This window comes from Manis pentadactyla, chromosome 9, assembly GCF_030020395.1.
Source record: "Manis pentadactyla isolate mManPen7 chromosome 9, mManPen7.hap1, whole genome shotgun sequence".
Classification (NCBI taxonomy): Eukaryota; Metazoa; Chordata; class Mammalia; order Pholidota; family Manidae; genus Manis; species Manis pentadactyla.
This window is the reverse complement of record NC_080027.1, coordinates 43,561,399-43,583,096: the sequence shown is the minus strand read 5'-3', so window position 1 is coordinate 43,583,096 and position 21,698 is coordinate 43,561,399. Positions and strand designations below refer to the sequence as shown.

The 21,698-nt window shown below is 35.4% G+C and overlaps 1 protein-coding gene and 1 pseudogene across 2 annotated transcripts; both read left to right on the top strand.

Annotated features, from left to right (window-relative positions):
• The first annotated feature begins 1,292 nt into the window (after nucleotides 1–1,292).
• LOC118912136 (olfactory receptor 51A4) lies at nucleotides 1,293–4,932 on the top strand. Of its 2 annotated transcripts, XM_036884938.2 has the most exons (2): nucleotides 1,293–1,306; nucleotides 4,023–4,932. In XM_036884938.2, the coding sequence occupies exon 2, from the start codon at nucleotides 4,042–4,044 to the stop codon at nucleotides 4,930–4,932; it is 891 nt and encodes a 296-aa protein (XP_036740833.2). In that variant the 5' UTR covers nucleotides 1,293–1,306; nucleotides 4,023–4,041. The 2 variants fall into 2 exon arrangements, with proteins under 2 accessions (XP_036740833.2, XP_036740832.2); XM_036884937.2 differs by lacking the exon at nucleotides 1,293–1,306 and having other exon boundaries at nucleotides 3,988–4,932.
• An 8,460-nt stretch (nucleotides 4,933–13,392) lies between these two features.
• Nucleotides 13,393–14,329, top strand: LOC118912166 (olfactory receptor 51A4-like; annotated as a pseudogene).
• Nucleotides 14,330–21,698: the final 7,369 nt, after the last annotated feature.

Genomic DNA, 21,698 nt, shown 5'->3' with positions numbered 1-21,698 from the left:
ACCCTCCTTATCTTTATAATATCTGTAGGATCTATAGTTATGTTCCTGTTTTCATTATTAATATAAGTTTTGGATTTTCTTTCTTCTTGGTCAGCTTTGCTAAGTTTTCAAATGTATTTTCTTAAAACTTTTCAAAGTACCAAATTTCCATTCTGATGACTTTTCTAGTTTGTCAGATTTCTGTTCTTATCTTTCTTTTCCTTTGGGCTTAAGTTACTCTTTTACTATCTTCTTAAAATGGAAGTTAATCTTTGTTTTCAATAACTCTTCTTTCTAGTAAATTAACTTAACCTATAATTTTTCCATAGAGGCACTGTGTAAACTGTATCCCATCAGCTTGATATGCATATTTTCATTAATATTGGTTCATGGAACAAGGGGAACTTCAACTAGCCTGTAATGTTTTATTACAAGAAAAATACTGCAAGTGTATATAACAAAACATTAATTATGGTGCATGTGCACAATTTATCTTTATTGTAAGCTTAATATTCTATATGTATATAGAATATGTAATGGAACATTCTTTATACACAAACAAAGCTCTCAAAATACATTAAATAAATTAAACATGCAAAATTAGATAAAAAGCCAGCTTGTAAAGTAAAAATCCATATAAATAGATGCTACATTTACCAAATCTATCCTTTTACTCAATAGATATAGATAAATGTGAAAGATCATAAAGGTAAGAATGGTAAAAAATGTCATATGTTTTATGATGCAGTTTAAAAATTCAATTCATTAATAAGTCAGAGAAAAAGAAATATGATATTAATTCATTTATATGTGGAATCTAGAATAGTAATAAAAACAAAAAAGAAATATGCTCATAAACACAGATAAAGGACTGTTGATTATCATAGGGGATAGGTGGTGGGATGGGTGAAACAGAAGAAGGGTATAAAGAGATACAAACTTCAAATTATAAAATAAATTAGTCTCAGGAATGGAAGTATAACACTGGGAATATAGCTAATGATATGGTAATATCTTGGTATAGTGAAAAGAAATATCTGCACTTATGGTGGTGAATATTTAGTAATGTATATAATTGTCAAGTCACTATGCTGAACATATGAAACCAGTATAATATTGCATATCAACTATACTACAATAAAAAGTTCACTGAAATTCATTAATTCATTCAACAAATATTTCCAAACTACCACATGCCATTCAGTATGATAGTGACTGGACATAGCAAAATAACAATGACAGATGTGATTAACTGTTGTAGCATATCTATATTGTCATGAAACAAATGGAATCCTTTTCCAAAGTTTGGCAACCAGTCAATAAGCACATACCACTCCTGCAATTACCACACAAACAATAATAATAAAGAATCCAGATTCATTCTGCCATCTCTTTTATTAGGAGAACTGGAATTAGCTCAGAGATAAAGTGAGAGTGTAAGGTAGAGAATTTACAAAAATATAGCCAATAGGACTTTTTTTTATTAAAGTATAGTTGATATACTATCTTATATTAGTTTCAAGTTTACAACACAGGGCTTCAACAGTTACCCACATCATTAAATCCTCACCCTAACTAGGACAATTATTATCTGCCAACATAGAAAGATGTCACAGATTCATTGGTTATATTCTCCATGTTCTACTACCATCAGTGGGACTTATTTTCAAAGGAGACAAAAACAACAGGACATTTGTAAAACAATTATTATAAGGTTTAAAAGTTTATTACAGAGGGTTATATTAAAACTTTGTTATGCTTCCTCTCTTTGATCAGCTCAATACTGGTTCTCATCCAAAGACTAGGTATTAATGGAGGTGAATATATTTTGTGCTTCAAGAGCATTTTCCTCAGGACCCTTCAACTAGTATGTTTTCTTTGTTGCAAAGGTCAACAATGTGAAGTTCTATGTTCCACTCCCCAGAATTAACTAGTAGGAAGTTTAGAATGCTGAGAAGACTAGAAATTCCACCATCCATTCAGTCCATAACTGCAGATAATGATTGACCATCCTAACTGCAAGCAATGTGCTTAGTTTTCAGGAATCTGACAGACCCGAGTTCCCGCCTTCCTTCTAGTGTACAACCCCTATATGATCTCAGAGAGACCACTTGACCTCCTTAAGAAACCTTTTCTCTATTAGTAAAATGAAAATAATAAGTGTACTTGTCATTATTCAAAAGATTCAAAGATTCAAAATCATCACCCAGTAGGAAACGCAGTAAATGGAATAATTTCAATTTTGAGTAAGTGTTGGCTACTATTGTGCACAAAATGTGAGAGAGGAGATTAAAGGGTTCAGACTTTGGGCTTGTGAATTACCAAAGACTTATTATAAAATACATAAAGTTATTAATACATATAATATGCAACTATAAATAAATACCTTATATATATAGATATATAGATATATATATATTAAGAAATACATAAAGACTTGTTATGGTGATGGGTTCTAAGGAAAAGGGAGCTTTGGGAAAGAAGAAAAGGGACTCAAATTTGGACAAATTGATTTTAAGGGCTATTTAGTTAGTGATGTCCAAGAGTATATAAATCTGGGAGTCAGGAGTAAGTTTAGGCTAAAAATGTATATCATAGGGTGTTTCTTCTGCATCACTTCTTTGAATTCACAGATTTAACTCACATCATCTCTACTTCGACTCTGCCCAGAGTCAAATACCCAAGAGTGTCAGATACTTTGCTCGGTGTTTACCATGTCTCTACCGTACCTGCTTATTAAGGACCTCTCTCCAACCAAAGTAATCCTTAATTCAAGGTCTAGATACTTGTTTCATTTCTTTGGTATTAACTATCTTTGTGGATTTAATGTATCTGCACATGTTTGATTCTTGTTCTCAGAACAGATCCAGACTGGCTACAATCCCCAGAGAGCTCAGGGCCCTTGAGCAAGTGACTGGGAAGAAGGTAGAGACAAGCCCTGTATATAAGGAGGAGCCTTTGGCATTAGACTGACCCGTAACATCTGGGATTATATGCTGGAATCCTACAGCTTCTCTCAAAAGCGCTTTCCAAAGTATCCACTCTCTCGTAAGTATTCAGATGTCCTTACCTATTTTGCTTTCACTTTACTTATATTTTTTGGCAATCAGCCACATAGAACTTCATTAAAGCCACATTTAACTTCATTAAACCTCCAAAACTCGTACTTCTACGAAAACTGTTCCTTTCAGAGACTGTGTAAATGGACTATTTACCTTTTAGGGAATCTGTTTTCAACAGAATTAAAATTCTACTAAATTGTATTTATATTGATCACTTCAGGTTATTATTGTCCTGCAAACATTATACATGTGGTCAGAAATTCCAGGACAGGAGAAAATGAGACATATCTTTCAGTAATCTCTGCCTCGACTACCCTTACAAATATATAAATTACTTTAAAAGAGTGGGCATTTCTTATAGGATATTTAAGTAACCAACAATTTTCAGATGGCAGAGAATAAAAGTGAAAGTAGTTTGGTTTTGAGAAAACCACACATTTGTGGGAATTCCAAGCGGGACGAAGAAATGGAGATGTGAGGTTCCTTTGCCTTCATGTAATGTCATTCTAGAAATATGTATTCTATCCAACATCTTATCAAGGATGTGAAATAGTAGGGGATTCTAGATTAATTGTTTAGACTTTACTAATATTTTCAAAGAATAGAGAAAAATTCTATTCTATACTGTATTTTATCTATATTCTACTTTATCTATATTCTATAGAATAATTTTTTTTTTAATTCTCCTGCAAACACTATACATGTGGTAAGAAGTTCCAGGCCAGGAGAATCATGGAATTTTTTATATTCTCTGAAAATATTAATGACATGTACAGTCTAGCCTGAAGAGGCATCCACTTCTCACTATATGGTAGTAACATATATGCTTTGTTCTGTCAAAAAAGCTGATGAAAATTCAGAAACTTATTTTCTGCTGTGGCATTTCAAGATATTCCTAATGTACAAACCGAAGAATATATTTCATTTCAGAGCCTCCTAATGCATCATGTCCATTATCAACACATCATATGTTGAAATTACCACCTTCTTCTTGGTTGGGATGCCAGGGCTGGAATACGCACACGTCTGGATCTCGATCCCCATCTGCAGCATGTATCTTGTTGCGATCCTGGGAAACTGCACCATCCTTTTTGTCATCAAGACAGAGCCCTCTTTGCATGAGCCTATGTACTATTTCCTCTCCATGTTGGCGCTATCTGACACGGGCTTGTCCCTATCTTCTCTGCCTACTATGCTGAGGATCTTTTTATTCAATGCTCCTGAAATTTCTGCCAGTGCCTGCTTTGCCCAGGAATTCTTCATCCATGGATTCACAGTATTTGAGTCCTCAGTGCTCCTGATCATGTCGTTTGACCGCTTCCTAGCCATCCACAACCCTCTGAGATACAGCTCCATTCTGACGATGGTCAGAGTTGCCCAAATAGGACTAGTATTCTCCCTTAAGAGCTTCCTCCTGGTTCTTCCCTTCCCCTTCACTTTGAGAAGTTTGAAATATTGTAAGGAAAGCCAATTATCCCATTCCTACTGTCTCCACCAGGATGTCATGAAGCTGGCCTGCTCTGACAACCAAATTGATGTCATCTATGGCTTTTTTGGGGCACTCTGTGTTATGGTAGACTTTATGCTCATTGTCGTGTCTTACATCCTGATCCTCAAGACTGTGCTGGGAATTGCCTCCCAGAAGGAGCAGCTCAAGGCCCTCAGTACGTGTGTCTCACATGTCTGTGCAGTGATCATCTTCTACCTGCCCATCCTCAGCCTTGCCATCATCCATCGCTTAGCCAGGCACATCTCTCCTCTCTTCAACGTTCTCATGGCAGATGTTCTTTTACTTGTGCCTCCACTGATGAACCCGATTGTGTACTGTGTCAAAACTAGACAGATTAGAGTAAGAGTCATAGCAAAATTATGTCATAAGCAGATACAATAGTCATGTATTGTTAAAAACATCTTGGGGGAGGAATTAAAGGTGAGTTTGAGAAAATCTAACTGATAAAATGATCATCAATGTATTTTTCTTGTTATTATCATCAGATTTAGTTCATTCAAACTGGATACTGACCATGGGCATAAAACAGGACAACTGAAGTACATTTCCTGGGGTCTCCATCCCAGTTACAAAGATGAAAATAGATGGCTTTTAATATCTGTGACAAAAGCAACAAATTCCAATCAAGACACACAACTGTCAGTGTCTTTCTGATAGAAGTGGATTCCTCATCCCTACATTCATTCTATTATCCTAAGTTCTTTTGATTCTAGATCCATTTTAATTCTCTCTCATTTTCTGTTTTAACCATCCTACTATGTCACCAGCAGTCCTTCTTTGAAATACTACAATAACCTCTTTAGTTTCTAAATGTCTACTTTGCTCCTACCTTATTTTCTATGCCAGGTGAGAGTGATCTTTTTCAAAGGTAAATTGAATGATTCAATGTGTCTTTTAAATATGAGCTCTTACTTTTTGGGAATAGAATGAAAGCCATAAGGAACATACTGTATAAGAGCATACACATCCTTGACCCCCTCTGCTCTCAAACATTATCAGACAATCAAAGTCCAGTTACATTGGCCTTCTGAAAATTTGCTGAATTTATAAATTTTTTTGTGCCTTGTCGGTTTTCAGATTGGACCCCTTAGAGTGTTCTTGTTTTCAATTTGATATAACTCATTTCTATTTATTTCCTTTAAGTTTCAACTTAATTACATCAGAGATCGCCTATGCCGTAAATTCAAATTATGACACTCTCTTTTTAAAACCTCTTTTATTGCTTGTTCTTTATTTATTCTTCATTATTATTATGATTTGCAATTATAGATATATATTATGGTTTTTTCTGTATTTCTACTTCCTAAGTAGAGTGTGCCATCAATGAAGGGACATAACATATCTATTTTCTTTATTTTTCTATGCATGACATCTAGAATATATTTGATGCAGAGTAGATCTCCAATAAAAAATTGTTAACAAATGAATGTGAAAATGAAGCTATATTTGGGGAAGGGAAATTGTTTGTTGAAAAGCTCAGTAATTCTATATCCAGGTGGGATACAACTTCTTAAATTGTGCATTTCAAGAGTAGGCATACTCCAGAGGCTCCAAGATTTTTAAAGTAGGAAAAAATAACATGGGGTTAGGGAGGAATTTACTATCTTGAGTTTGATGAGTGGAAAATAGTCCAACTTCCTTTCCTAATAAGACCTAAAAATCTTATAGATCATAGAACAAGGTTTTAGCCTTTTCGTATGCCCACTCACTGACCCAAGTCCTCTCCACAAACCACAGCAATTCTAATTTACATTTTCAACCTTAGGTAAATCCAGAGACAACTTCCAGCAGAGTCAAATGCTTGAAAGAATAATCAGCCTGTAACTTTACAGTATCTCACTATTAATGAAAAAGGTCACAGAGATAAGTATTGTTTTTGAAATGCTAATATAAGGAAGATATGCTTCTAGGCAATCGTAGGCATATTTTCTTTTATGATTCTCACATACTCAAATTTTTATAAAGCATTCTTCCTATTTTTTCAGTTGAAGAGATTGAGGTTCTGAGAGATTAGTTTACTAAATTCCACACAGTCAGGAAATCAAAAGCTGGGAGTCAAGTCTCTTATACCTCAGGATAGTTCTCTCTGGGCTAAAGTTTAGCTTTCACATTCAGGATTGTATCTAATTCTATAAGCTTTCTTAGTATAGGAAATTCTATCATCAGATTAGGGCACCTGTGTTTCTGTGTGTGAGGTGCATAAGTTTCTATAACCTCACAGATGAAACCATGGGCATTGAGGGCCTTAGCACAACAAAGTTCTAGTAAACATACTTTATTAAAGGAAAGAAATGGAAGTTCCTACTCTCTGAGTGTGAGGACAGGCAGCACAGAGGGGGGCTTTCAACAGCCTCTGTTAGTAAGAGGAGAGAAAATTACATAGATTTGGTAGGTATCTAATTCTTGCAGGACATCACACATACATCACTCTCAAAGAGCATCTATATATTTTATGTTTTTTCTGAGTTCCTTACTAAAACAAAATGAAAAGCAAGATAAAGTTACAAAACTGACAGTAGGGTTGGGATGACTTTATACTTACCATGATTATTTTCACATGTTCCTGATGAAAAGACCAACTCTAGGCCTCCTAAAACAGTGTTTTCCAACTGGGAACAATTCTGCCATGAGAAGACATTTGGCAATATCTGGAAACATTTTTGGTTTTGCAACCTGGAAGGTTTTACTCACAAATACTGGTAAAAACTAGGGATGCTGTTAACCCACCTTGCAGGATACTGTTCTACAATGCATAGCACAGTCTCCTACCAAAAAAAAAAAAATCCAGCGCAAAATATCAATAGTACCAAGGATTAGAAACCCTAGTCTAAATGTAATTGTCAAACAACAAAACATTAGTTTCCCAGATTGCCTTGGGCTACTAGACAGCACATGGGGATAGTCAGTTACCAGGGAAGTTCCTCAGAAGGGCAGTGAGCAGAAGACTGATAGGAAACTTCAGGGAAGTGAAAGAATCCACTTAGAAGATGTTAAAAACACTTTTTCATTACATGTGAAAAACAGCAAACACCTATGGGAATGCCTGCAAACCTTGCGAGGAGACAGTGGTTAAAAGATTTTTCTTTATTATATGTTTTGTTTTTGCTGTTGTTACCATTTACTTGTGTTTTTCCATTGGCCATTTGTGAGATGTTTATGTGAAAATATTGCAAAGGGTGATACACTGTAAAAAAAAATTAAAGAGGGAAAAAGGACCACTATTTCCTGGATACAGAATGTGTGAGAATTAGGCAGAGTGAATGTGCCTTTGTGATAGAGGAGCATAAATATTAGCACATTAGGGTTTCAAAGTAGATGACTATTTGCTGATAGAACCTAAATATCTTAGTTTCCCCGGGGCCCTTTCTTTGGCATGTTTCCCAGATAGATGACCTCATAAGCATAAAACCTCAGGAAAATTGGAAGTCTGCTGGTTTCTAGACTGCAACCCAATTCCAATGTGCAGAAGCAAGTGCCTTTTTTTCATCAAATCAAAGACACCATTGATTGTATGGGGCACTCCAATTTCAGAGAGGTTAAAATGGGAAGAATGTGTATCTTAGAATATGTATGTATTATTTATATATGGAAGTTGCTTCTGGTGATTTTTTTCTAAAGACATTTTCAGAAATATGAGAGCCCTATAAATCTTAAGTTCACCAATGACAAGAGACTCAGAAACAAATGCCCTCATTTCTTGAACACTTTTGAAAAATAGTTTTTTTTCATTGTTCTGTGTTTTTCTCTCTTTTTCTCTTTTCCCCTCTCACACATACTCTGTATTTCTGAATCAATTTTTTTCCTGGACATTCTTTAATTTTCAGTTGGAGATGTTTTTCTTACAATTGCCTTTTTGCCATCTCAAATTGTTAGATAAATTGTTGGTCCCAGAAACCATGCAGAGATTCTTAGTATAAGTGCCTGTTAGAGTGCTCATTGAAGGCATGCATATTTAATTAGGTGGTATTAATTTATTCAAAATAAGTTTGTTGAACATTTACTTTGTTTTAGTCACTTTAGTACATGCTTATGTAGTAAAAAATTATTAATGCCATGAGAAAATTCTCTGTATACATTTCAGTTGAGTACAATCAACCAAGTGTATTTAGTTATGGTGTAAGCCCTGAGAGTTGTTTTTTCTTTTTTGTAATGCCAGTGCTTCACCTAAGCTTTGACTGCCAGGGCACCCACTCCAAAGCCAGCGACAGGGGCGGAGGACGGGGTGTGACCCTGCCGGCCAGGTGAAGGAGAGCCAGGCCGCCCCCCCACCCCGCCCCACTCCCGGCTCATTTGTTTTAGCGATCTGGGTTATTTCTGAAACTGACGATTCGTTTTTTCTTTTCTTGAGCATTAAATTTCAGCTCTTATGTTTTAATTTCACTAATGAAGGGTGAGTCTGTGAAACCCTAGGCCTCCACCCTCAACCCCAATAAAAGCAGAACTACAGGCTCATGTGCTCTTTCTCTCTCTCACCTGGACCTCCCTGCTTGGCTCCAGGTGTGCTAAGTAATTTCCAGGACTTAAAAGTAATAAACCTGTTTTTCCTTCAAAGTGTCCTGATGGTTATTGCTAAGAGCATCCTGCAATCATAATAAGAATCAAAAGGGCCAGTCCAGCCATAACATTGGTTACCAATAGGTTGAGACTGGCACAAAACAATAATTTAATGCATTACTATTTCTTAATAATTTGAAATGCCATACATATCTCATACTGAACATTTGTAATATATCTGTGTGTGTGTGTGTGTGTGTGTGTGTTTGTCTGTGTGCCTGCGTGTCTGCATGAGTTTTCCCAGTGTATGAGTGTTTCTAAAGTATGTAGGCCTGCAAGACACCTCCTCCTCAGGGTTTTTGTAAGATCATTGTCATTCTTAAAGTATATCAGACATTTTAAAAAATACACATTTAAATCCTTTACAAGAATAAACTAAAATTTTATCATCGCCGCAAAAGTTAAAACAATAGTTCAATGAAACATATAGTCATGAATGATTTTAAAAGATTCTTAGAAACCAAGGAGTAGAAGATAATTCCTTTAATGTTAGAAAGTGAAAATTAAGACTCTTACTCAAAATAAACCACCAAACCAACAGTGAACCTAAAAGTCAGTGACAGAATGTTAAAACATCCCTTCACGAGTCAAGAAAAGACAAAGGTACCCTACATCATCACTTCTATTCAAGTTTAATTCAGGCCTTAGCCCAGTAAAATGAGAGAGAAAGGAACAAGCCTGAAAGATAGAGGATAATATACAAGAATTCCTGAAGAGAACCTTGGGTATAAAATAAATATATAAAGAAGGAAAAGGAATAAATATGGCATAGTTAAAAAACAAAATCATAATACATTTTTAAATGTAAGACAAACTACGTTTTCAATTTAAAACACAATAGCCACAATCCTCAGTCAACTTAACTGAAGATAGAGAATTATCATTCCTCATGTTTCTCTTCTTAGCAGCAGTCTTATTAGGGGTTTTCTTTTAAGTTAAAAAAATGATTAGTATCGTTATGTATTTCCTTTTTCCTAGGCACAACTAATCACTCCCAAGCAAATCCATCACGATACACAGATTTGCTTCCGTCTACTAAAACCATGCAGCTGAGACCTGAAGCAGCACATCTAAGTGTGGTCCTTGGACCACCAGCATGAACATCACCTGAGCACTTGCTAAACAGGTAGTCAAGTACGATTAATTTAAAATATATTGACTCAAAATACTCATTTTAATTAAATCATCAGGTGATTCCTCTTCACAGTAAAGTTTAAGAGGCACTTCCCTAAAGTACTTCTTTATTGCCAAATGCATGAGAAATTGTGTCATTGTGTATTAATAGAGAATGGAAAGTTTACAAGGATTACAGACAAAAAGCCATAGTGAACTTGTCCCTCTCTGGTTTCTACATCTCTAAATAGATCATAAGATTATCATGTTGGAGAATTTAGATGCAATTTAAACTACAGAGACAGTCTGGCTACATGTGGCTGCTAGCCTATGGTTTGCTCATTTTTGTTCCAAAGAGAATCTCTTGCCTACAAAGTATGGTATAAATCTTTATAGCTGAACACAATTGACACTACTGATTGAATAAACAGGATTGATTAAGAGATTAAAGAGGCAAGCAATAAAGGGGAAGAACATATATGCTATACATAAACAACAAAAGGCTTTTCTTACATTAAAAAAAAACTTCTGCAAATCAATTAGGGAAAGATGGACAGTCCAATAGGAAATGGACAAAAGACTTGAACATAAGCTTCAAAAAGAGGAAATACAAATGGCCAATAAATAGCTGAACAGAGGAGTATAATTTCAAGTTAGAAGAAAATTAATATAGAATATTGATTGCCAAATCTCTTTCAGAACTTGGGATTCTAAAACACCAAGCTGATCAGTCCCAGGATGCCCTGGCAAATGAGTCAAAAGCAAGAGTTAATGAACAGCTGTTGAATTTGAATATGGTCTCCAAGATCTTATCAGACTCAATTTTCTCAGTCTGAGCCTGAATTATGAGTACTGCCTTAGACTGATGTCCTTTAAGTCAAGCCCCTTAGGAGACTTTCAATGAAGGATGGTGTTACTCTCCAAACAGCTCTTGCTGTATTCATCCCCAAGGGCTCCCTGGGCTCTATAAGACACTGATTACAAAGCAGAATAGGGAAATGTACTGGATTCTTCCCTGCATCTGGTCTCTTTCTTACCATTGACTTTAGGGTGGAGTGTCATGTTGGTAAAAAAATAAAGAAATCACAAAGGAGGTAAGATATAATTCTACTTTTTCAGAATATTTGACATAATTTGCATTCCATTTTCTCTTTGTATTCTGAACAGATGGACTACATATTAAAACAAAACAAATTAGAAGATGTCCATAGAGACTGAGAATCTTACAGAACTACCAAGGAAAGATAGAACATACATATTAGTAGGAGTATGTGTCCAGAGAAGTTTTGGAAATGTCCAGTCAGGATGGTAAGTGTAAGAAGGGAATATATCTCAAATATCACATGACTCTTCTTTATATCTTCTGGCAGGTAGATATAACCTTGGACAAATTATTATACCTAAGATTTGTTTTCTTATCTATAAAATGGATAATGTAAGCAAGAGAACATAAATGAGAAAATAGATATAAGCTGTTTAGTGGGATGCCATATTACTATGTAAAAGTTAATGAAATAATAAATATATAATAAAATAAGTTTAAATTAAATTATACATTTAAATTAAATCTCATAGTGACTGCCTTTTCAAAAAACAGTGAGTCTTTAAGACAATGGTGAGACAAATGGCCACAGTCTATTGACATAAGATAATTTTAGCCATATCTAGCACAGTTAGAAACTAAGTTCTGGGGCTCACAAGATAACGGATATCTTTAACATGCAGTTTTGGCCCTTCTCTTAAGTTCCAAACACTTATCCTCAATAAGCTATAGGTCCCCAAGAGAAAGCAGGTCCCTGCGTGGGACTCCAGGGGTTCCCACATTCAGGAGCTAGGAGGAAGAGCAAAATCCAGCAAAGTAGCAGAGCAAGTATGATGCAGAAATACTAAGAGGTTATACTTTGTTAAAAGCCAAGGTTCTCCCATACTCTCAATATTCTTGGAAAATTCTACCCTGACACACAATTAAAAGTGAGGGAGAGTGTGTGGATGATTGAATAGAGTCAGTAATTTTGACATCATTAAGAACATGGAAAATAAAACTAGGAAATTAATGACTTTGGAAAAGATAGACACTCTTTTGGGCAAACAACCAAGGAACTGTGTTTGTATATGCTAAGAAGCACCAATATGTTTTGTTGTTTGAAGAATACTGAATGAGGAATCTAAAGCAAAGCGAACAACATTGTTTGACAGAATAGATGAAGTTAAGTCTGAAAAGGAGCTAGCTGATGGAGGAAATCATTCCTCTCTTCAACTTTTGGAAGTTACATTCAATTAAATAAACTATTATGAAGCTACAACTGTATTCCACTTTCCAGGCACTGGACATGCAGTGTGAACAGTGTGACCATGATTATTTGCTCCTAACATTCTGGTAGTGGGAGAAGACAAACAGCAATCCAGGAATAAGAGAAACAATAAAGAAGCTATTTTGGGTAAACACAATTAGATTCTGTACCTACAGAAAAAAAGAGATGGAAACTTTTAGAAATATTTATCAACTGAAGAAAGAAAAACAATCTGAGTATTCAACCATGAAGTAGAAAGCTTTAGTTAGTAGTTAATATACTATTGGGAATAAGCTATCTTATATTAGCTGATGGGGACGTAGTCATTTAGAGTGGTTCTGTACAGGCAGGAGAGTAAGACTACGTATTTTGTAAAGGCCCTTTTAAACTCTGAGACTATATAATTATGAACTTTCAGTTCTGCCATTACTTCAAATGTTTACTCTTTCAGATACAGACAGGTTTGAATATAGGTATGGAATAATTCATGAACTCCTCTTCCTCAATCAACAGTAAAATTTGCTTCTCCCTTCAAGATTTTCTTCTTACAAAATTGAAATAAGAGAATCATTTGGCCACAGGTGATTGCATGGAGGATTGTTTGGGATTGTTAAATGTGCAAAATCCACATTGATTGATACTTCAACAACACTGAAATAAATACCTGGGTGGAGAAGCCAGTCAGATTCTCACATGTTTCTGTGTTTGACTTTTCCTACAGCCTGAACTGAGAATAGAAACACAGACTACTTACCATAATAGGTCTCTGATAGTTCTATGAGTATCTACGACCTACCAGAAAGGGACATCTCCTGCCATAACTTCACTTAGGAGATTTCCAAGCTTTGCAGTAAGCACCTGGTTAAGTATCTTTCCATGTGCCATGTCTCCTGTTAATGATACAAACATTGAAGTTCTTAGATTCCTCCTTATTGGAATCCCTGGAATGGAAAAGAGTCACATCTGGATTTCCATTCCTCTCTCATCCGTTTACCTTCTTTCTCTCCTGGGTAACTTTACCATTCTCTTCTTTATCAAGACAGAACCCAGCCTCCATGAACCCATGTACTATTTCCTTTCCATGCTCTCCATCTCTGACCTAGGATTGTCCCTCTCTTCTTTACCCACCACTTTGGGACTATTCCTGTTTGGTGTCCATGAAATTCATGCAGCTGCATGCTTTGCCCAGGAATTCTTTATCCATCTGTTCACAGTCACAGAAGCCTCTGTGCTATCTGTAATGGCATTTGACCATCCACAACCCTCTAAGATACAGCACAATCTTAACCAGTTCACGAGTTGTCAAAACAGGGGTCTTACTGACCTCCAAAAATGTTATTTTGATCCTTTTACTGCCTTTTCTATTGCAACGGCTGAAATACTGTCATCAAAACCTGCTGTCACTGTCACACTCCTACTGTCTCCACCAGGATGTCATGAAGCTGGTCTGCTCTGACAACAGAGCCAATGTTGTCTATGGACTCTGTGCTGCCCTTTCTACTATTCTGGATTTGTTGTTTATTACTTTCTCCTATGTAATGGTCTTAAGGACAGTAGTGGGCATTGCAACTCCCAGAGAGCAGTTCAAGGCCCTCAACACCTGCATCTCCCACATCTGTGCTGTGCTTATCTTCTATGTGCCCATGCTGAGTGTGGCAATGCTCCACCGCTTTGCCAGGAATGTGTCTCCTGTGACCCACATCGTCATGACCGACGTTTTCCTACTGGTACCACTTCTGATGAATCCCATTATGTACTGTGTGAAGACCCGTCAAATCCGAGAAAAGGTTGTGGGGAAACTTTATCTGAAAAGAAGCTAATCAAAGGAATGAGAAAGGGAATACATTTATAAGTGATAACTAAATAAATGTTGCACATGTACCTGGAAGAAAGCATGACAGAGTGGCCTTGGGCTTTATTATTGAGCTCATAGAGTGACTTTGATACTCAGTACTCGGAGCATCCCTGAGATCTTGAGAAAATTACTTCAGCTCTCTGAGTCTCAGACTGAACATGTAGAAATTTGAGCCTTAAATGAAGATCAGAATGTTCTGCTTCCCTCTTTGTAGAACATATGCCAGTAAAATAATAAGAGAAAAGCACTTATACCAATACATGCATTAAAAAAAAGTTTCCATACTTTCTTTTACTTTTCTAGCTAATGAAAACCTATTAAGAGAAAGGCTAAAACATTTTGTCTGTTTTACTTGAAGTTACGATGAAGAAATTGTTGATCTAATTCCTGAAAGCCAGAGCTACCTGCACACATTGAGTAATTTTAAAATTTGTATATCAACAGCATATTTGGATATAGATTCAAATTAGAAATGCTATTATAGTGGAGTCATATGAAACAATGACATTATTATCAAGGGCATTAAAGAAAAGTTCAATGATTGTATTCTCCATTATTTATTTTAGAGGAATTTTAAAAATAATAACAATAACAATAATGATAATAATAATAGACATAAATTTCTCTCCTTGTGCACGCTCAGCTCTGTCAACTGTTTTTTAAACCTTGTCCCCACATATATCTACTCCTACTTCTTAGAATATAACTAGGGATCATCTTTATTATGACTTAGAAGAAATTCAGTGAAGATCTTACTATTTCTCTCAAACTTCTATCCAGATAAGATCACACATTCATTGTGAAGCCTTCCCTGACCATCTCCAGCTTGGACAGATATTGTAACTTCTCCTGAATATCAGTCTTTCCGTCTTTATTAATCATCTTCTATATTGTCTATGTATTACCTTGTTTTATACATATATCTGTCTCCTAGGCATATTTGCCACAAATCCTAGGTATCATTTGTGTATACATAAATTATTTTGTATAATATCTTATACAATTACTATGTGCCAGAACATAAGCGCCAGGAGACCAGTGACTGTCATAGTCACTATTCTAGCTACCACAGCAAATGGCCCATAGCAAACACTCAAATAATTTTGGAATAAATAAGTGAGTGAACACTTAGAAATAGAGCATATATAGAACCTTCCCCATACACAGCTAAAGCCTTGCTCAATCTTTAATTCATAATGTATGATCTCAATTTTATTAGTTTCTTCTTCTAATACTTCATTTCTTCCCCTAATATTCTACACTAGCATCTTGAGCTTCCCATAACACTTTTGAAATCCTGCATCCACTTTGACATCATAGAGAAATCAGTTTCTTGTAGGTCATTCATATCTTTATTTAATATTTCTGTGTGCCTAACATACACTTCATTGCTAATATGTCTGCCTTAGATTGTAAACAAGGTAATGTCCTTTTCATAATGTCATAAATAAATCCACTTAATAAAAACTTGAGAAGATGATGAGATAGTGATTATGATGGTGATTTTGACAAAGAGTAGGGAATAAAGTTAAGAAGTCAGAGATTTTGATACATTGGAGACTGTTCAGACTGAGAATAAGTCAACTTCAAGGAAGGCAAGTTTTCTTGGCAAAAGACCAAGTTCCAGGTGTAGCTGCATAATAAACCACTTCAAAACTTAGACTTAAAACAACAAAAATTATTTTTTTGTTCATAGTTTTATTTGTGCAGAGTTCTGAAGGGACACCTTGTCTCTGCGCCAAATGACACCACTGACACCTTCCCTAGGGCTGAGGGACGCACTTGAAAGACAGTTCATGCCCATAGCTGGTAGTTGACGCTTAGCATCAGTAGTGATCTTAAATATGATCTTTCCCTGTGGGTGGGGCTTTAAAGATCATGATAGCTTGATTCCAAGAAGGAGCATTAAAAGACAGCATATTCCAGGAAGTAGGATGGAATCTTCTAGCCTGTTAAGGACTATGCCTGGAACAGTAGGTACACTTCCACTGCACCTGCTAGTTACACATTCATGGAGCCAGCTTAGATTCAAAGAAAGGAGAAATTAACTCTACCTCTTGATGGGAAAAGTGACAAATGGTTTGGAGATGCCTTTAATCCACCAAAGACAAAAATTGTTGCTTCCATAACTTAATGATTAGTTTAATTAACGGCATATCATGGATCAGTGTAGACCTTCACCTGCATATCCATACATTCTGGCTTCTGAGCACTGACAGAGTCAATCATGGGGTTGTTCAAATTGTGCAACAAAAACCACTATCTCAGTTAATCATCAGATATCACTTGGTACACTATTATTATTTTACCTTCCTGTACAAGTATTTGTTAAGTTCTTCAGTGTCCATACTTTACTCTCAGTCTTTATGCTTCCCTTTAAAGGCTATGTAACATGAATTAGTCTTTTTTTTACCATCTAACCTAAAATCTTCTAAATATATTCTACCAATTTATCCCACTCCTCTTCCTAAGAAGAATGCAACTCCTCCCTATTAAATTTTAATCCAAATTCCTAGAAGGCAAGCTCCATATTTTCCTGCTTTTTCAGAGACCTGTTGTACCTATATTTTTCCTATTCTTAAAATCTTCCAACTAACATCTACCTTTCATCAGCCTATAAACATGTTTAAAAGATAAACATTTTTAGAGCTGTGTGCTCTTGCTGCCTCCACTTGTCCAGTTTTCATTAAGTTCTTTATTATTTTTATGTATTTTAATTCATTCATTCATGTATAGTGTGTATATCTATATCTATATCTATATCACAATCATTTAATACAAATGCATGCCATTTTTTTTGCTTTTGTTTCATGGCTTTTCTTTTCTTCCTTTGTCTATTCCGCAGACATAAGCAAATCACACTAGCTTTTCAGACAAACAGTATCAACAGGTAACAGTGTTTCTGAAAAGATGTAGTACTTGCATTTGAGTCAAGAAAATGCCATATGGGGATGTTGTGCTCATTGCAGTATGTTAAACAACCAAAGGTTAAATGCCAGTAGTTCACCCAAACCCTCAGTGATGGCTGGGAATGCTTTAAAGTTAATAGACACTCTTGAAAATGAGTAGGGCTGCAAAAATAAATGAAATTATATATATATATATATATAGTTATATATCCATATTTCATATATTTGCATATTTCATAATTATATGCACATGCCTATTTCATAATTCGTGTACATACTTCATGTGTATTATGAAATTTTGTATATACATAATAAATATGAAATAATGTGTTCATTGGCAAACTTCACAAGAGCACTGTTTTTACCACATTTCTGTCCTGTAACAAACTATGCATTTATATCACCTCTACATTTTAAAAAATGTGTCTCCCATGCTGAGCTTTATAACTCAAATCAAAATCGCATTCCAAATAAGGCCAAATGTCATACAGAATAAAACTGGGACAGAATAAATAAATAAATAAACTTTAACTTGAGTCATGGATTGGAATAACATAATTAAACAACTTAAATAAGTAATTGATTTTCAGAGTAACATCAGCATCATGGCAGTATATGATGTCTCTCTTTGGTCCCTGTACCCATATGTCCCAAAACAAAATAAAGTATCTATCCATGAACAAAAGTGTCTCTGCGGGAGTTGTGGGATCCAGCACCATATGCCAAGGGACCCAGAACAGGTCAGACCCCCCTATGCAACAGGTAATAAGCAGACACACCTTAGTATGACTGTGGTCTCTGCAAGACCTTGTGAACCAGTTCAAACACCTCTGAGCCTTGGGCTGACAGCACTTGGAAAACACTCACTAAGGTAGTAGTCTCCTATGGATGAGAAAGCCTTTGTGGAAGTCCAGATTTCCAGAGGAGAAATACCAGCACTCCATTGGAGCCAGAAGATACAAGTTTAGTGCACAGGAATGTGCAAGAGGGAAAGCTTGACTTTGTATTGCCTCTGCCCAATGCAGCAAAGTTCAGAGCTAAGTGAGACCTTCTCAGCCCTTGAGAAGGGGAGTGACTGCCTAGCTTCCCCAGCTGTGCAAGATACTGCCAAACAGACTCATTTCTCTGTAGCATCAAGAGTTCTGGATCAGAAGCTCCATGACTAAAGAGAGGGAAAATTTCAGAAGAGTATTAGAGGGATGTAGTCCTTTCTGACTATGTTATGATATCCATTAGGAAGGACTCCCATGAGCCAACATGAGCATATCACCTGTAGACATCCCCAACAGACAACAAAAGTAGAAATCAATAAGTAGGACTACATTAAGCTAAAAACTTCTGCAAAGCAAAAGAAACAATCAAGAAAACGCATCCTACATAATAGAAGAAAATATTTACAAACCATATATCTGATCAGTGATTAATATCCAAAATATGTAAAGAACTCATATAAATCAATAAGAAAGAACAAACAACATGACTTAAAAATGGCCAGAGAAACTGAATAAGCAATTTTGCAAGAAAACATACATTTCATAACAGGTATATTAAAAGTTGTTCAACATCACTAATCAAAACCATAATGAGATATCATGTCACACCTGTTAGAATGACTGCCATCAAAAAAGATAAGAGATAACAAGTGCTGTGGAAGATATGGATAAAAAGCAACCCTTTTGCCTGTGTGAATGTAAATTGGTACAGCTGCTATGGAAAGCAGTATAGAAGTTCTTCAAAAAATTAGCAATGGAACTACCATATGACCCAGCATCCACTTCTGGGTATTTAGGCAAAGGAAATAAAGAAAGGATATCACAGAAACATCTGTACTACCATGTTTGTTGCAGCATTATTCATAAAAGCCAAGATATGGAAAAACTTAAATGTCTGTCAATGAATGAATGGATACAGATGTGGTATACACATACACAATGCAGTATTATCCAGCCCGGAGAAAGGAGAAATTCTGCCACTTGTGGCAACATAGACAGATGTTGAGAGCATTACACTAAGTGAAATAAGTCAAACAGAGAAAGAGTAATTCTATGTGATCTCACTTATATATAGAATCTTAAAAAATACTAAACTCATGGAAACAGAGTAGAATGGTGGTTATCAGCGGCTGGGGAATGAGGGAAATTGGGAGATCAGCCAAAGGGCACAAACTTCTAGTCAGAAGAGGAATAATTTCTGGGGATATAATACACAGTATTGTGATTATAGTTAACAATAATGTATTATAACTTGAATGTTCTTAAAAGAGTAAATCTTAAATGTTCTCACCCCAAAAAAGTAATGGTAATTATGTGACATGATGTATTAGCTAACTCTAAAGTGATAATCATTTTGTAACATATATGTATCAAATGAACACACTGTAAACTTTAACTTACATAATGTTATTTGCAATTATATCTCAGTAAAGCTGGAAAAAATTTTAAAAATAATAAAGTTGAAAAAATTGGTTTTCTATCTTAAGCTTCTGAATATTGGTTTTTAAAATGAACATTATATAGCTTCTGGTAATGGATCCAATATCATAACAGCTATCCCTTCTCTTTTCACAATAACTACAAAATTTGCAATAAAAGGGGAATGCAATTAATTTGAATGAAATCATTTAATCTATATGAAAAATCTTGAATATATAGTGTGAAAGCTACTATCACTAGCTATGTATGGTAATTACCACCTTCAGATAACAGTGTTCTTAAGAGAATCTACACACTTTTGAAGTGGATGATAATTTTTTTTCTGTTGTCATGTGATCAATTATATCAATTTGGTCACCATACTGATGGAGCTTCTTAACATACATTTTGATCAAGTTATGAACTAATTATCATATTTCCTGAGAAAGAGAAATAGAGAATAGAAAATTTTAATTTAATTTAAAGTGTGAACTTTCATTTTTTAGGGTCTTTGCTGCCAATGGGCTTATTAAAAATTAAGGTTATCAAATCACAATTATCATATATGATAAACACTAAACATTCATCAGTCTTTATTCCTTGAATGGTTTGGTTTTTTTTGGTTCACTTAATCAAATTATCTCCTATTACCCCAGGCTACTGGCAGCCTAGTGATTTCATTTATTTCACAGACTTTGGCTCAAGAAGCAACACAAATGGTTGAAAAACAAAAATGGGGTAGCATTGGATGGGGTATCATTATCTGGATGGGGTAATACTGCCAAATATATCTCCCACCACCTACTGAACCTGCAAGGAGTTAGCTGTATATACATGCTTGTACACCAGTAAATTTTAACACATTTATTTATTAATAACTTACTATTATTAATTAATAACAAATGTTTAATAAAATGTTCATTTTATCAGTGATTACCCTTCCTGTTCTCTCTGAAGCTTTATTAATATTACATTGGAAATAGCCAAGAAAGGAGAGATGGGGCACCTCTGCCCATCTTTCAGATTTAGAATTGTATTAAAGTAGGAACTGTAGTCACTGCACACGTATCTCACAGGCCATTGGCTAAAACTGCAGCACAAACTTGAAGCACAAAGTGAAGATCTAGCAATCACACCAGCTCACTTTAACATAGTTTCATATAACACTTTGTGATAAAATGAGGAATATGGGACAGATTCCAAATGGGACGGGAAAACAAGATAATAAGTGTAAATTCAGTCTTTTCTTGACAAACTAGAATCACGGTCATTTTATTAATTATATTAATAATAATGTTTACTGAGAATCCACAAAGTATCAGTTATTCTGTTCAGGTGGTTCCTCCAATTGTTTAAATAAATTCTAGAAAACTCTTCATATAGATGTTGGTTGATGAACTATTTGAAGGTACCAGATTTTAAACTGACATTTGGAGTACAAGTTTCTGAATTATTACCCAAACTACATGTGTACTGGGGAGAAAAAACAGGGAATGGCCAATAGCAGGTAAGAGAACTGTATTAAGAGTGAAGGCCAAGGAAAATCTTCCTTTTCCTTCAACTCCAACCAAATTACACTAGCAGTTGATTCTAAAACATGGGAATTCTTAATAGTACCAGGGTCTGTGTAAAAAAAGAGGGAGGCAATTCCCTTTATAAGATACAAGAAAATAATCTCTCAGAGATGAAGTTAAGTATTCCAGGTTGCATGGTCACATGGCTAGAAAGCATCAGAGGTAATATTGGAATCAGCTTTACCTTTTATCTAAATCAGAATCAGACATGCTCTCTATCACGATAGTACTTTCCAGGCTTAGCTAGGTCTTTCTCATTTGGTTTCAGAAAATGAAATCTGTAACTAGGAACATCCTAACATCTTGAAGATGTTCCTTGCCCACATACAGGATTGGGGTTTCTCAGCTCCTCATGATTTCCATCCTCAGCTAAGAGTCTTGAGAACTCTTCAGGGAATTCTTAGCTTTAGAGAGGCCCCTAGAGACAAGGTACTGGGCTC

Excerpts from the sequence above, each read along its gene's own strand:
- LOC118912136 (XM_036884937.2), top strand. The coding sequence starts at position 3,988 with ATGTCCATTATCAACACATCATATGTTGAAATTACCACCTTCTTCTTG.